This window comes from Hordeum vulgare, chromosome 2H, assembly GCF_904849725.1.
Source record: "Hordeum vulgare subsp. vulgare chromosome 2H, MorexV3_pseudomolecules_assembly, whole genome shotgun sequence".
In the NCBI taxonomy this organism is placed as follows: domain Eukaryota; kingdom Viridiplantae; phylum Streptophyta; class Magnoliopsida; order Poales; family Poaceae; genus Hordeum; species Hordeum vulgare.
In genome coordinates, this window is record NC_058519.1 from 573,548,243 (window position 1) to 573,564,461 (window position 16,219).

A 16,219-nucleotide genomic window follows, 5' to 3' on the forward strand; every position below is an offset into this window, starting at 1 on the left:
GACGCAAGCCCATGGAAGCACACCTAACCCCCACATATGACTCTCACAAAGACCATGGGTTAGTACACAAACACGTAATGGACAATGTTTACCATACCATGGGATCACTTGATCCCTCTCGGTACATCTTATACGCTTTGTGTGTTGATCATCTTGATTTACTCTTTGTCTGAGATCTTGATCAACCTAGTGTTTCTATGACCATTCTTTGGATAATACCTTGAATACCATCTTGATCATCATATAAACTCCTTGAACCCAACAGATGGACTTCAAGAAGTGCCTATGGACAAATCCTATAAATATAACTTAAGGCAACCATTAGCCCATAGGAATTGTCATCAATTACCAAAGCCACATATGGAGATATATGCTCTAACAACCACACATTTGAGCATCTTGCACCATAAAGAATTCAGTTTTTTCTAAAAAAATATGCTGTTTTTTTTGTTTTACTGTTCACCAGGTTCGGATGAGCCCGTACACCGAATTAAATTGTTGCAACTTTATAGAAAAATATATCAGCATTCATAATCTGAAAATCAATGTCATTAGATGCATTGTGAATTTAATTTTGATATTCTATACCTTATGTTAATATTTTTGTATATAAAGATGACACACTTTATAAAGTTTGATTTAAGACAAATCCTATATACACGGAATAAAAAGGACTGGAGCGAGTATTGTAAATTATGATGGCCATCCGACTGATATGAAGGAATGTACAATGATGACATATGTATACAGACGTCCCATGATAAAAAGTAGTTTGAAACATCTATATTAATTTTTTTCCTCTTCAATGCAAGCTACAACTAATGGGCCTCGTCGAGGAAAAAAAAGGACTCTCGCACACATGCATCTCTATTTTTCACTTTAATATTTTAGCTTTTTTGGATCAGATCACACTTTTTCTTCTCAAGCACCCGCCGACAGATTTTCGTGTTTTGACCTTTTACGAAAGTTGATCGAGATTTGACCATGATTTGTAATTTTTTTGTGATCTGACCCTTTTTCTACAGCCGGGGTCCATGACAATAGGGTATAACAGCCTACCGCTGAGGTCCCTGGCAGTAGGAAACTTATCCATGTGAGGGCGACGCACCCCTACCGCTAAATAGGCTGACGGTAGCCTGTACAACCCTACCGCCAAGGTGCCCAACAGTAAGTTGGAATTTTTTTAGGTAGCACATGCACCTTTACCACCAGGGTCCTCGGCGATAGACTATTATATCCTACCGTCATGGATACCGACGATAGGAACAGGACCAGATCCCGAATTTTGTACAAACTAGGATCAAACATCGATCAACTTTTATAAAATGATCAAAACACGAAATTTAACCACACCCGTCTTCTAATAATCCCGTTACATCATGCAAAACCACATCCGCTTATAAGTGACATACGAGACATCAGTCATGTCCTGAGGACATGTACAACGCATAGCCTCGGGGTGATGCCTCTTACGCCATGTATGATCGGATGTAAGGAAAAATAGATTCGAATGAGAAAGCATGATACTTTGCAGGAGACGGGTGCTTGAAGAAAAAATGTGTGATCCGGTGTAAAAATTGAAAAGTTAAAGTGGAAAGTAGAGATAAATGTGTATTAGTCTTTATTTTTCTATTTTTTAACTAGGCCCACTGATAATAAAAAGTCAATATAAATATCTCAAATTACTTTTTGTCATGGGTACGTGTATTCATATGCGAGCCTTGTACATGCGCCGGCCCGTCGCAGTTCTGCAATTCTGCAAGGCTGAACTTGCTGTCGGCAGCAGCGGTTAATTAACAGGCAGGAGACTTCGTCGGTCATCCGCGTCGTCGCGATTACTCCACCCCACCGACCACGGCCAGCCCAATCGGCGACCACCACGTGCAAACCCTTCCTCCTCCTCCACCCCAGCAGTCCACCCACGGCGCACTACCCCTCGAGACAGCACACCTTCCTCACCAGTCATCACCCAGATCCCAACAGCCAGTCGGATCCATCCCATCCCCGCTTCCCAACTCCACTGTTCTCGCCATGGAGGGCCTCATCAAGGGTCTGGCCAAAGCGGCGATCGGCGCCCTGGAAGGCGGCGACGACCGGCGGGAGCGGGAGCGGGAGCGGGAGCGGGACGAAGACCGCGAGGCGCCGAGGAGGCACCGCCCCGCGCGGGACGCCGAGGAGGATGAGGACGAGGAGGGCCGCGAGCAGCGGGACCGCTCGACGTGGGCCGAGGTGCGCGCCGGCTGTTCCCTCAATTGCGAGCGAAGCGGAAGCTTGGCGCGCAATGGCTGGTCGGCCTGGTAAAGTCTAACGGTTCTGGTTCTGGCAGGTGGTCTCCGAGAAGAAGGGCGGCGAGCCCCAGGAGGAGCGCCGGGGTTCTCGGCCCTCCAGGCGGGTGAGTGTCTTGTCCTGTTCAGTTCGTGCTTAGTTTGTGTGATCAGCAGGTGTTGATTTTTCGTGATTGCATTTCAGGAGGAGAGGAGGGAGGATGAGGGCTGGGAGAGGAACCAGGGCCGGAAGCAGCATCCATCTTCGCATGGTGGATCTCACAGCCAGGTTGTCCAGATGATCGGGGGTGCTTTCAGTTCCCATTTGATTTTCCATGTTGGTGTAGCTGATTTGGGCTTATTTTTGTAGCACCAAGGCGAGGGCAGGAGTGATGGTGGTAGCCGGCTACCGCAGCAGCAGGCTCCAGCATACAGGCGACAGCAACGGGTTTGATTCTGCCCTGTCATGTTAGAAATTCTTTACATCAAAATTGTGAGCAATTGACCTGCGCTTTCAGTCATATACCTTGTAGTGTCTGTATTATAAATGTATATATCTTGGAGCTTTTCAGTATCAGTCTGGACTCTGAAGTTGGGATGGATTTGTTAATAAGCCAAGTCTTTAATTTTCGGATTTTAGGAGGAGGAAGAAGAAAAAAATGATGAAGGTTGGGAAACTGTAGGGGAGAAAAAGCACCATGGAAGACCACAACAGGTTTGTGTTTAGTAACCTAAATTAAAGTTAATAGTTGGTTGCAAATACCAGATGAGTTTCTATGTGTTTTAGGTAATAATGTTTATAGGCCAATACTTTTCTCTGTATGTAAGCAGTATCATGCAACAGACCGACACTGACATCAAACACCATTTCTCTACTCTTGACACGGTAAATGAAATAACTGAATTTCAGATAACATGATTTTCTGAAGGATGTTTCACATTGACTTTTTCTTTCAGTGTTGCTATAGTTGAACCAATTAGTATTTGAAAGCACCATAGTTTATAATTTGAGCCAACCAGTATGCAAAAAAAAAAGGGAAGAATTTACCATAGTTCAATACCTGGAAACTTTATCTATTTGTGTGACTTTATGTTAACTGGTGGTTACCTTTTCCCTTATATATATATGAACTAACCTGTAGAATTCCTTCGGTAAGATGTCATGGTGATCCTATACTACAGTAGCAGTATATTGTGAAGCTTCCTTCTCCTGTTTGAACTCTGAACTCCTAGATGACTGGTTGATACAGTGTGAAGCATGGAACGGATACAAAAGGCCACCATCTGAACAAGAGTACTCTGAAGATGTTGGTCAGATCCACCACGGCCTAAATGTAGAGCCTACCAGGGAAGAGCTCAACAGCTTGACAGAAGCATGTAGCCGGCTGTGGGAGCTTGACATGAACCGTCTTGTTCCTGGCAAGGACTACAGAATTGAATGTGGAGAGGGAAAGAAGGTTTATCAGAAGGATGATATGGCATCTGAAAACTTGTTCAGCTGGCTAGGCGAGGATGTGCTTACCAAGCCCACCTACTCTCGCTTCTGTGCGCTTCTTGACAATTACAACCCGCACCAAGGGTACAAAGAAGTTGTTACTCAGCAGGATAAGCACGAAGAAGCAGCATTTATTGAAGAGATTGCCCGGACAGCACCGATTAAGTACTTGCACCGGTATTTAGTGCTGAAGGGAGTCGCATCCCAAGACTATGATGACTTCAAGGCAATGCTGACATCCCTTTGGTTTACTTTGTATGGAAGATGTGGTAACTCTAGCTGCTCTTCTGCATTTGAGCATGTGTTTGTTGGTGAGATAAAGGAACAGAGACAAGGAGAGACCGAGGTCTCAGGATTCCATAACTGGATTCAGGTAAGTCCATGTAATGCTTCAGCAGTCTTGTATCCTTGATTCCTTGTATGAAAATATACATCTGACTGCAACTACATGGCTAATTTGCAGTTTTATCTGGAAGAAGCCAAGGGAAATGTCGACTACCAAGGTTACATATTCCCAAGACGGCGTGGGGAATCAGTGAGTATATAGTCTCAACATTCGTAAGATGTACATGTATATAATGCATCTAACATGTTCCATTCTCGTTTTCCCAGCCTGATTCGGAGACACAATTACTGACCGTGCAATTTGAGTGGCATGGTGTGCTGAAATCAGTATCAAGCTCTTTGATTGGTGTTAGCCCTGAGTTCGAGCTGGCACTCTACACACTGTGCTTCTTTATGGGAGGGGAGGATAACCGTGTCGATATTGGCCCGTACACAGTGAACGTCAAGTGCTACCGTATGGGTAACAACAAGATTGGGTCAGTCTTTCCCATTGCAGAGAACTGATTTGTGTGATGAGTGATGACTCACGACCTGCTTCTGCAGGTTTGTAATTCTTCGGTTTTTATCTTTTCCCTTCACTTCGTGAGATTTACACTGTTGGTTATGAAAAAAAACCATTGTTCAGTCTGTTGTCACAATGCCACTACTTAAAACGTACCATATTACAAGTATACAGCACCAAAGTGGACGCTGATGCTGACTGAGATGAGAATTAACTTTCTGTATCATGTGTTTGTAGAAAACATAGAATAGAATGTTTCTTGTGGTTTTAGCAAGTTTATTCTAAGTCAGTTTTTGGAAATATAGTTAATCAGTTGAGGGTCTAGTAGACTAGTCAGAAGCGAGTACAAAGGGGCATGGATCAAAATAGGGTGGGAAATGCTGTCACTAATCATTATAGATAACCTAGCAAAGAACAACCTTCCTGGCCTTTACAGCTCTGGTGCCGACCTGCCCGCTTCAGCCCCCCGTCCTCTGTTCTTCCTGTTGTTTGATTTTCACCTGAGAAAATTGCTAATGTTCCGTTGTTCTGAAGCCATAGAGGAATCACCAACCTCTTTTTATCTGTATACTTGTTGTTGCTTGCTATAGTGTGCTTCCTTTGCCAACAAAAGTAATAAAATAGTGTGCTTCCAGTATTCCAAAAACTACATATCCAAATGAAATAGTAGGCACCATTTCCATGTATACAAATTGCTGGCTCACGTGAGTCCGACAACAGAAAGGCATAATTGCACTCATGCTTTTCAACCTATTTTTACCACCACCAGGCCTTAAAACTTTACTCATCAATCACTAGATATGGCACTGGAGAAAACTAAATTTCTAAACCATATATACAGTTATTATACATAAAAAGCAGAACAACAAGAAGAAAAAATCCGTCAAAATCAAGAGCCTCAACGATGGCAGGGTATCACGTCCGAGGAGCAGCTGCCCTCATGAGCATCAATCTTCTCCTTGCATGAGCATTTGCATTCTCACCTAGAGCAGCCAAATGAAGCATCCGCCGTCTTGCCGAAACCGCAGCCTCATCCTCCATGGGTGGTGTCGTTGGTGCCTGATGAAGAAACGAACTTTCCTCCACTGAGCAGGCATGATGACCATCCAGTTCCTTGTGCTGCATTGCCAGCTTCAGCCTCTCAACCACCTCCACCATGGTGGGGCGGTCCTTTGCATACTTTGCAAGGCAGCTGTTGGCCAGTTTGGCAATCTCTCTTGCTCCTCTCATGGAGTACCTCCCGTCAAGCCTTGTGTCCATGATCTCGCGGAACTGTTCGGTGTCGGCTGGGTGCCGCCTCACCCACTCCAGGAGCTTCTGCTCGTTCTTGGGGCGTTTTTTCTCCACCGAGCGTCGAGCCGTGAGGATTTCATACATTACCACTCCGAAGCTCCAGACGTCGCTCTTTGTGGTGAGATGCCCTGTCTGGACATAGTCTGGAGCTGCATAGCCGTAGGTTCCCATGACCTGAATTTACAAAGTTAATTCGCCTGCTCTGAGGACTGTACATATGGAGCATTCAGAATGCCATGTGGCTATGCAACCCAAGGAAATTGAGCCAGTCACTATAGTTAAGTTTGCACATACCGCTGTAGACACATGAGTTTGACCTTCTGACGGGCCCTCCCTTGCTAATCCAAAGTCCGACAGTTTGGGTCTGAACTCCTCATCCAACAGTATGTTTGCAGCCTTGAAATCGCGGTATATAATCTACAGATATCAAAAGATCATCATGAGCATAATAGTTCAGGTTGTGGTGACAATTGGACATTCTGCCTTTCCCATGCGATAGTTCCTAATTCAGTTCTCATGCCATGATCTGAAGAGATCTGCTGGTGTAAATAGCTGTCTGCCTATTCTTGCTCAGACTTCATTCGCTGACCAAAATTATATTTATCCAAGCTCAAAGGGATGGGCAGTGTCCAAGGCAGACTGGTTACCTACCTGAAGCTCAAGGCCCTCATGGAGATAGAGCAGCCCTTCAGCAGCACCCAGTGCTACCTGCAACCTGACTTCCCATGGGAGTACAGGGTGCTCTGGGTTGAACAGGTGGTCGTCCAGCGTCTTGTTCGGCATGAACTCATAGACCAGAAGCCTCTGCGGCCCTTGATCGGTCTGTGTTGCGCAGTAGCCGACGAGCTTGACAAGGTTCGGGTGCTCGACGATGCCGAGGAATTGTACCTCGGCCAGCCATTCCTTGTGTCCCTGAACAGGAGAGCCAGGTGATCAGATCAGATCAGATCAGAATGGTGGAGTCTGGAGACAGGCGAATTCTTCAATGATGAAATTGCAATGAAGTTTGCAGGACTGAGATCGATCGGTACCTGGCCGCCGTTGGGGTTGAGCCTCTTGACGGCGACCGCGGTGCCGTGGGGATTCCCGCCGGGGAGGCGGAGGGCGCCCCTGTAGACGCACCCGAAGCCACCCACGCCGACCATGAGCAGCGGGCTGAAGTCGGCCGTGGCGGCACGGAGCTCGCGGAGGCTGAGCTCCAGCAGGCTGTGCGCGCCCCTCTCCCCGTACAGCTCCGGGATGCTCCGGGCGGAGGAGCCCAATGACTTGCTCGACGCCGGCCGCGCGCCCGAGCTGTCGGACGTGCTCGTAGCAGTAGCGCTGCAGGCTGGCGACGCGGCCGAGGCGCCGGCGGCTGGTACGGACGCGTGGTGGGAGCTCGGCCCCGTGCATGCGGCGTAGGAGGAGGCAGCGGCTGCCTGTGATGGCGGCGCCGAGGACTCCGGCCGCCTCTTGCGCCTCCATTTGTCCCGGCATAGGCATAGGCAGCCCATTTCTTGGAGGAAGCTGGCGAAATTGAGGACGATCGTAGTGGTTTGTTGCCTACCCCGAATCACAAAGAGAAACACCAAGGCTTGGCGATAAAAGAAAGGAGCTTTGTCGTCTCCTAGTTCTTACGCTTCTCGTAGCATCTCTGAAAACAACACAACCGACGGACCAATCGATCAATCAAGAAGTTAAGTTTCTGACAGCTAGAAGGTCCGGAGACGAGAAAGCAAAAGCCCGACAGATGGAAGAAACCCCAAAAGAAAAGAAAAAAAACTGAATCGGAAAAGCTTCAAGAAATGCCTCCAACTGGCTGAATTTCGTTATGCACCAACAAATCAAGAGCTGTAAGCCTGTAACACATCCAAGCAAAATGTGAACTACTCCGACGTCGCTATTATATGTCTTAGCTAGCGCGCCTATCGAGCAGCACAGTGGCACACAGTCACGCGGTTTCGCAAGTCGCGGATGGAGCGTTCAAACTATACGGCCGTCATCATGGGTACATGCAGTGATCGAGGACGACGAAAAGCGCAGAGCTTCCTTCCCTCTCTCTCCGTAGCGTAGCGATATGTACCAGCGGTTCGCCACTTCTTCTCACGTACAGTTCGTTCACGTCACATGCAACTTGTCCCGGCTGTCAAGGAAGGCAAGAAATGTTGACCACTGGGTAATCCTTCTGCAATTTGACCTAGGCCCGTCGATGTCCACCACGCTTGGTGAGCTATTCGCGCGCTGAATTTGCCTTCCAAGTCTTGACCTTGCATGCATGTGATGGCTGATGGCTCTGTTAGGTAGAAAAACACGCGAGACTCTACAACAGAGGTTTTTCTTTTGAAACGCGGTCCCTTAGATACCGATCTTATTAAAAAAGGTCGAAGAGAGTTGTCCGGTAATCGGAAAACCGGACTAAAACTGTCACAATGCGCCCGCCACGACAAGGTACACAGGACGACCTGACAACCTACACAAGAACGCACACACGCCGCCTAGGGGAAGAGCTCCGTCGAGGTTGTAATCCGGCGTCATCGTCATCACGCCTCCGCGAGGGCGACTCCGACTTCACCATCGACGACCACTGATGTAGCCTCCACTGCAGACAAGCGTAGAGGCCTGCGTCGGACAACGCCAAAAGTCCACTACACGCGCCGGCGACCAGGCAGCTTCGACTCAGCCGACGAGCATTGAAGGAAGAAAAGCACAGGACCTGCGCCGAGCCAGCGCCAGAACCGACCACCCGTCTTCACGTCATCATCGCCGCAAGGATCCCCCTCAAACAGCTCCGACTTCAGAAGACAAGAGAGGCACGGCGACCCCTCGAACACGCCGGACGAGACCGACTACCAAAACCCAACAGCAAATCCTTCTCCGCTTGAAGGGGCCATCGTTGCCGCACAAGAAGCCGCGCAGATCATCCACATTGCCGGACGCGCCCCAGCCGACCGCAATGTCGTGAGCGTCTAGCCCCTGGAGAGTGCAATCGAAATCCAAAGCTCTTCAAGACGACGCCCCCAAGGAGGAAGCGACGATGCCGACGCCGTCGTTCGGCCCAACCAGGCCTAAGGTTTTCACCCGAAGAACTGGATCCGAGGGTGTGTAGGAAGAGAACTCCTTAACGGTGCCTCCAAGAAGGTGAGACGACGTCCACACCCGCCGCCACCGCCGGCCGGCAAGCTCTTGCCCGGCAAGCTTTCGCCCGGAGCACCTCCCAACCCCACAACCCCACGCACAAGACCTCCGCTAGCCCACACGCCTCCCACGAAGCCACCGCGCCAGCAGCACCGGGGAGCCACCAAGCACGTCCTCCACGCAGCACCCCCAGCGACACGACACCTCCGAAGCCACCATGACCTAGGCCCGAGCATCACCAGATCCAGATCCAGGTCCAGATCGGGGTCAAGGGCAGGCCGCAGTCGCTGCGGAGGCAGCACCATTGGACGGCGCCCTGCCCTCCAGCCCGCTAGAGGACCCAGCCCGCGCCGGAGCTCCGCCGCACCACGCCGCCAAGCCGCCACCACGGGACCCGTCCATCACCAACCCGAGCGGGGGAGAAGGCGCGCCGAGGCCCAGCCCCGCCAAGCCGTCCACGCCGCCATCACCGGGCTGCCCCCCCGACGCCCAGCCTCGCCGAGCCGCCGAGCCGTCCCTGCCGCCACCTCTGGGCCGCCGCCACGACGCCCAACCTCGCCGAGCGAGCCGCGCCGTCCAGGGCCGGTCCCGGGACGCATCCGCGCGAGAGAGGCCCGCCGTCGCCGGCTGCTGCACGGGCTTTGCCCGGCAGCGACGCCCGACGGTGGCGGGGGCGGGGAGGAGCGGGTGGGGAGGCGGCGGCGGTGCTAGGGGACGCTCGGGCCACTCCCCTCGAGAGCGACGCGAGCGGACGAGAGACGCGAATTAATAAATTATAATTCAGTACAACAGAGGTTTTGGTCTGAGCTGGAAAATATCTTCTGTTCCACCAACAAACAACCACCTCAGGAAAACTTTAAGGTAGACCCTCAAACCGCCCGCATTCGTCCGAATCATATAGCCGGAACCGTAGAAGCCATCTAACGCGGGTCTGTATCAGTTTGAAGAGCAGTATGTATGTCCTTTCTCCCATAAATCGGAGACAAACATGAGGTGTTTTGTGAGAATCCAGACAACAGAGATGTAGGATTCTGACATCCTCGACCCACCCAATATCATTCCCGGACGCCTCCATCCTCCTCATTTTCTCTCCTTTTTATCTCTCTTGCCTTTGCCGTCACTTCACCACCCACGCCACCACGCCACACTCCTGCCGAAACTCTACATCTCCGCACCTCTAGCGTTTCATCCTGCTTCTCCCCCGTCGTCATTCAACCCCTCTCCTCCGACCACCCCGCCAGGTACCATCCGCTACTGCTATACTCACCATGCCTGACAACTGTTCGATGAATTGCCGGAGCTAAAAAAAGTTTCCTTCTTTTTCTAGCTATGCATTTCGATTTGGAGTACATATACGAGCACTATGTTGAGTCGTCTCACGGCTCGTCCAACAAGGAAGGCTACAGAGATGAGACAATAATGATGCAGGCGGTCCTTGAAGACGCGGAGCGTGCGGAGGAGCATGTTCTTAATTTCAAGGGATCGATAAGGGTCATTGAGTTTTTTTTTCAAAATTGTGGTATTTTAAGTCTATGATTTTTTTCCAATAGCTAGTTCACACAAGGGGCTCCATGCACAAGGATTTTATTTTTTGGGGGTTTTTTTTCAATTTTTTTTCTTTCAAAATGTGATCAAACTTGCAAGGTTGACCAATCCTACATGCTTGGGAATTTCAACTTTGGTTGTGCCTAGTGCCTACACCACCAATTCAAAAGCTAAACATGATTTTTGCCAGTTTTCGAAGACCAAGATACATGACACTTGTAGTTCAAGTTTGAAAGGCAGTTGCGAGGAGGCCACAAGCCTGCAGGGTGCGCCCTGGGGGTGGCCGCGCCCCCTGGCTTGTGCCCCCCTGCGGGTCTCCTAACCCTAATTCTTGGCCTATAAATTCCCAAATATTCTAGAAACACGAAAAGGGAGCCACAAGAATACTTTTACGCCGCCGGGAGCCTCTGTTCCTGAGAAATCCAATCTAGGAGCCTTTTCCGGTAATCTGCCGGAGAGGGAATTGATCACGAAGGGCATCTACATCAACTCCATTGCCCCTCCGATGATGTGTGAGTAGTTCACCACAGACCAACGTGCCATAGCTAGTAGCTAGATGGCTTCTTCTCTCTCTTTGATCTTCAATACCATGTTCTTCATGATCTTCATGGAGATCTATTCGATGTAATACTCTTTTGGAGTGTGTTTGTTGAGATCCGATGAATTGTGAGTTTATGTGCAGATTATCCATGAATATTATTTGAGTCTCTTCTGAATTCTTATATGCATGATTTCATAGCTTTGCAAGTCTCTTCAAATTATTTGTTTGGTTTGGCCAACTAGATTGGTAATTCTTGCAATGGGAGAAGTGCTTAGTTTTGGGTTCAATCTTGCGTGTCCTCACCTAGTGACAGTAGGGGTAGCGAGGCACGTATTGTATTGTTGCCATCAAGGATAAAAAGATGGTGTTTTCATCATATTGCTTGAGTTTATCCCTCTACATCATGTCATCTTACTTAATGCGTTACTCTGTTCTTCATCAACTTAATACTCTTGATGCAGGCAGGAGTTGGTCGATGTGTGGAGTAATAGTAGTAGATGTAGAATTGTTTCGGTCTACTTGATACAGACGTGATGCCTATATGCATAATAATTGCCTTGGATATCTTCATAATTATTTGCTTTTCTATCAATTGCTCAACAGTAATTTGTTCACCCATCGTATTATTTTCCTTTATGAGAGAAGCTCTAGTGAAACCTATGGCCCCTGGGTCTATTTTCCATATCATTTTTTAGATCTATAAACCAAAAATACTTTGTTGCAATTTGTTTACTTTAGTTTCACTTTCAGATCTATTAATATTGTATATCTATCTCTATCAGGTCTCATCATTGCAAATAACTCTGAAGGGATTGACAACCCCTTTATAACGTTGGGTGCAAGTGTTTGATTATTTGTGTAGGTACTACTATTGGAGTCTTGTTTGTTCCTCCTACTGGATTGATACCTTGGTTCTCAACAAACCGAGGGAAATACTTACCTACTCCGCCGCATCACCCAACGCAAGCTCATGAGGTAGCAAGAAGGATTTCTGGCGCCGTTGCCGGGAAGGATATAGCAAGATTACCAAGTACCCATCACAAACTCATCTCTTGCATTTACTTTATTTTCCATTTGCCTCTCGTTTTCCTCTCCCCCACTTTTAAAAATATTTTCATAAAATACCAAAAAGATTTGCCTTTTTTATTCGCCCTTTTTTCGTCCGACTTTTTGTTTGCTTCTCTTTTGCTTAGGTGTTAGATCGCTTATACTCATGGCTGGCCTTGCTACTATAGCTAGTATTCATGAGAATGAAGTTCTTAATTTTAAGCAAAGGGAGGGAGAAAACTTAAAAGATGCTTGGTATAGAATTTGCAATTCTCAAAATAGATCTATTCATAATGCTATGACAAATCTGGTAGGTTCGTCCCCACTCATGGTTAATGAAACAATCTTAACTTTGGAACATGTAATGAGTAGGCTTGATGCTATTGAAAATAAAATTGCTACCGTTGAGCTTAATGAAAAATTGGACAAAAATATTCATAATCATATTACTCAATTTGGATCTAAGGTAGGAGTTACTTTAAAAAAACCTAAGGGAAAAGGAACCCATAGTTAACGAAAAATTGGATCAAGATTCTTCTAGAATTGGAAAGCTTGAGGATATTATTACCAACTTGGGTTCCGCCTTTGCCTCTATTCAAACCACTCCTCCTCCTAAGACTGCCAAGTTTATTTGTGTTCCTAAAAATAAGGGTGAATCCTCTATAAAAAGTGATGAAGATCTTAAGATGATAAGTGTTCACCCTAGCTTTATTAGGGAACTTATTACTACTAGTGAAATTCTGGATTTATCACCTAGGAGTATGATTATTGATGAACCCAAAGGATCTCCTAGGGTTCACAAGTGTTCAATTGATGAATTGCATACCAAAGATGATAATACCTAGATCTTTTGCATTATGCCTATCTAGGGGCGTTAAACAATAGCGCTTGTTGGGAGACAACCCAATTTTATTTGTTTTGCTTTTGTTTTTTGTTTCTGTTTTTGTGTACTGCACATATTATTACCTCTGTAATAATTGTGTTTTCTTGTTTTAATTAGTGTTTGAGCCAAGTAAAACCTCTGGGATGGTCTATGGTGCTCGCAAGTTGATTTTGCTGAAAAACAGAAACTTTCGCTCTCAGTCCAGGAATTTTCTAAATTCATTGGAACGTGCTTTTAACTGAATGTTATACACAAGATTGGTTTACAAATTTCCCAGGTTGTCCTAATTTTCAGAATTTTTAGAGTTACAAAAGTATTCGAAGTAAACAGATTACTATAGACTGTTCTATTTTTGACAAATTCTGTCTTCTTTGTGTTATTTGCTTATTTTGATGAATCTATGGGTTGTATTGGTGGGTATGAACCAAGGAGAAGTTAGAATACAATAAATATTACATCAATACAAATAAAGAATGAGTTCACAATAGTAACTAAGTGGTGATTTATCTTTCTTATACTAACGGATCTCACGAGTTTTTTGTTGAGTTTTGTGTTGTGAAGTTTTCAAGTTTTGGGTAAAGATTTGATGGACTATGGAATAAGGAGTGGCAAGAGCCTAAGCTTGGGGATGCCCAAGGCACCCCAAGCCATATTCAAGGATACCAAAAAGAGGCATCCCCTCTTTCATCTGCAATCCATCGGTAAATTTACTTAAGGCTATATTTTTATTCACCACATGATATGTGTTTTGCTTGGAGCGTCTTGTATGATACGAGTCTTTACTTTTTAGTCTGCCATAATCATCCTTGCTGCACACATCTTTTGAGAGGGAGACACACACTGAATCGTGAATTTATTAGAATACTCTTTATGCTTCACTTATATATTTTCAGCTAGGCAGTGTTGCTCTAGTGCTTCACTTATATCTTTTAGAGCACGTCACTGTTGTGGAATTATTAAACTCTCGTACTTCACTTATATTATTTTGAGGGTTATTTAAACAGCATGGTAATTGGTTTAGGTTATGAATTTAGTCCTAATATAATAGGCATCCAAGAGGGATATAATAAAAACTTTCATATTAAGTGCATTGAATATGATGAGAAGTTTGATTCCTTGCATATAGTTTTGAGATGTGAGGATGGTGATATGAGAGTCATGCTAGTAAGTAATTGTGAATTAGAAAAAATACTTGTGTTGAAGCTTGTGATTCCCGTAGCATGCACGTATGGTGAACCGTTATGTGATGAAGTCGTAGCATGACTTGTTTAATGATTGTCAACCTTTGTGTGGATGTCGGGATCGCGTGATGGTTAACTCCTACCAACCCCTCTCCTAGGAGCATGCGTATAATACTTTGCATAGATAACTAATAGGATTTTGAAATAATTATGTGAGTTCTTTATGACTAATGTTGAGTTCATGGATTATACGCACTCTCACCCTTCCACCTTTGCTAGCCTCTCTAGTACCGCGCAACTTTCAGCGGTACATTAAACCCACCTTCCTCAAAACAGCCATCATATATTTTCCTCAAAACAATCACCATACCTACCTAATATGGCATTTTCATAGCCATTCCTAGATATATTGCCATGCAACACCACAGTCCCGTTTTTATGACACACACCGTCACTTTCATATTTCTTATCATACTTTGTTCTAATTATCGAGTTGTAATCTTTTGAGTTGTAAGTAAATAAAAGTGTGATGATTTTGCATTATTAGAGCATTGTCACGTGTGAGAAAAAAGGACGACGAAAGCTATGATTCCCTCACAAGTTGGGATGAGTCTCCGAACTTTACAAAAAATAAAAGAGGCCAGCGAAGCCCATAAAAAATAAAAGAGGCCATAGAATCCCATTCAAAAAATGAGAGAAAGCGAGAAGGGACAATGCTACTATATTTTCCACACTTGTGCTTCAAAGTAGCATCATGTTCTTCATAAAGAGTCTCCTATGTTGTCACTGTAATATAACTAGTGGTACACATCTTTTGCACAACCACTTAGTTTTCTTTTTGAGCTTTCATACACTTATAGCTCTAGTGCATTTGTTGCATGACAATCCCTACCCACTCACATTAATATATATTGATGGGCATCTCCATAGCACGTTGATATGCCTAGTTGATGTGACACTATCTTCTTCCTTTCTTTTTGCAACTTCCACCATATTCTATTCCACCTATAGTGTTATATCCATGGCTCACGCTCATGTATTGCGTGAGAGTTGAAAAGGTTTGAGAACATAAAAAGTGTGAAACAATTGCTTGACTTTCACCGGGGTTGTGCATGATTTAGATACTTTGTGTAGTGAAGATGGAGCATAGCGAGACCATATGATTTTGTAGGGATAACTTTCTAAGACCATGCTATTTCGAAAGGAAGCAATTACCTTAAGAGTATGCTTGAAGTATTATTGTTTTTGTGTCAATATAGACTTTTGTTTTGAGTCTTATGGACCTGAATATTCATGCCACATTAGAGAATATTATATGGATAAATATGTTAGGTAGCATTCCACATCAAAGATTCTATTTTTATCATTTACCTACTCGAGGACGAGCAGGAATTAAGCTTGGGGATGCTGATACGTCTCCAACGTATCTATAATTTTTTTATTGTTCCATGCTATTATATTATTTGTTTTGGATGTTTTATATGCATTTATATGACGTTTTATATTATTTTTGGGACTAACCTATTAATCTAGAGCCTAGTACCAGTTTTTGTTTTTTTCCACATTTTTGAATATTGCAGATAAGGAATATTAAACAGAGTCCAAACATAATAAAATCTTCAAAAATATTTTTTCTGGACCAGAAGACACGCAACAAACTTGGAGTAGGGGGCAAGGCAGTTGCCGGGAGGCCACAAGCCTGCAGGGCGTGCCATGGGGGGTGGTCGCGCCCCGTGGTTTGTGGCCCCCCTGAAGGTCTCCTAACCCTAATTCTTGGCCTATAAATTCCCAAATATTCCAGAAACACGAAAAAGGAGCCACTAGAATACTTTTACGCCGATGGGAGCCTCTATTCCCGAGAGATCCAATCTTGGAGCCTTTTCCGGTAATCTATCGGAGAGGAAATTGATCACGAAGGGCATCTACATCAACTCCATTGCCCCTCCGATGATGTGTGAGTAGTTCACCACAGACCAACGGGTCCATAGCTAGTAGCTAGATGACTTCTT

General features: G+C 45.6%; 2 protein-coding genes across 2 annotated transcripts; one reads left to right on the top strand and one right to left on the bottom strand.

The window, feature by feature from the left end:
• Positions 1 to 1,828: 1,828 nt before the first annotated feature.
• Positions 1,829 to 4,775, top strand: LOC123427392 (poly(U)-specific endoribonuclease-B-like). The gene is made up of 8 exons (XM_045111422.1): positions 1,829 to 2,229; positions 2,327 to 2,392; positions 2,470 to 2,553; positions 2,635 to 2,712; positions 2,905 to 2,979; positions 3,515 to 4,132; positions 4,223 to 4,294; positions 4,372 to 4,775. Exons 1-8 carry the CDS (start codon positions 2,032 to 2,034, stop codon positions 4,606 to 4,608), a joined length of 1,428 nt encoding a protein of 475 aa, XP_044967357.1. The 5' UTR covers positions 1,829 to 2,031; the 3' UTR covers positions 4,609 to 4,775.
• Positions 4,776 to 5,241: 466 nt separating this feature from the next.
• LOC123427393 (probable serine/threonine-protein kinase PBL19) lies at positions 5,242 to 8,217 on the bottom strand. The gene is made up of 4 exons (XM_045111423.1): positions 6,931 to 8,217; positions 6,551 to 6,811; positions 6,194 to 6,316; positions 5,242 to 6,073 (listed from the first exon to the last, which is right to left on the bottom strand). The coding sequence occupies exons 1-4, from the start codon at positions 7,390 to 7,392 to the stop codon at positions 5,522 to 5,524; spliced, it is 1,398 nt and encodes a 465-aa protein (XP_044967358.1). The 5' UTR covers positions 7,393 to 8,217; the 3' UTR covers positions 5,242 to 5,521.
• Positions 8,218 to 16,219: the final 8,002 nt, after the last annotated feature.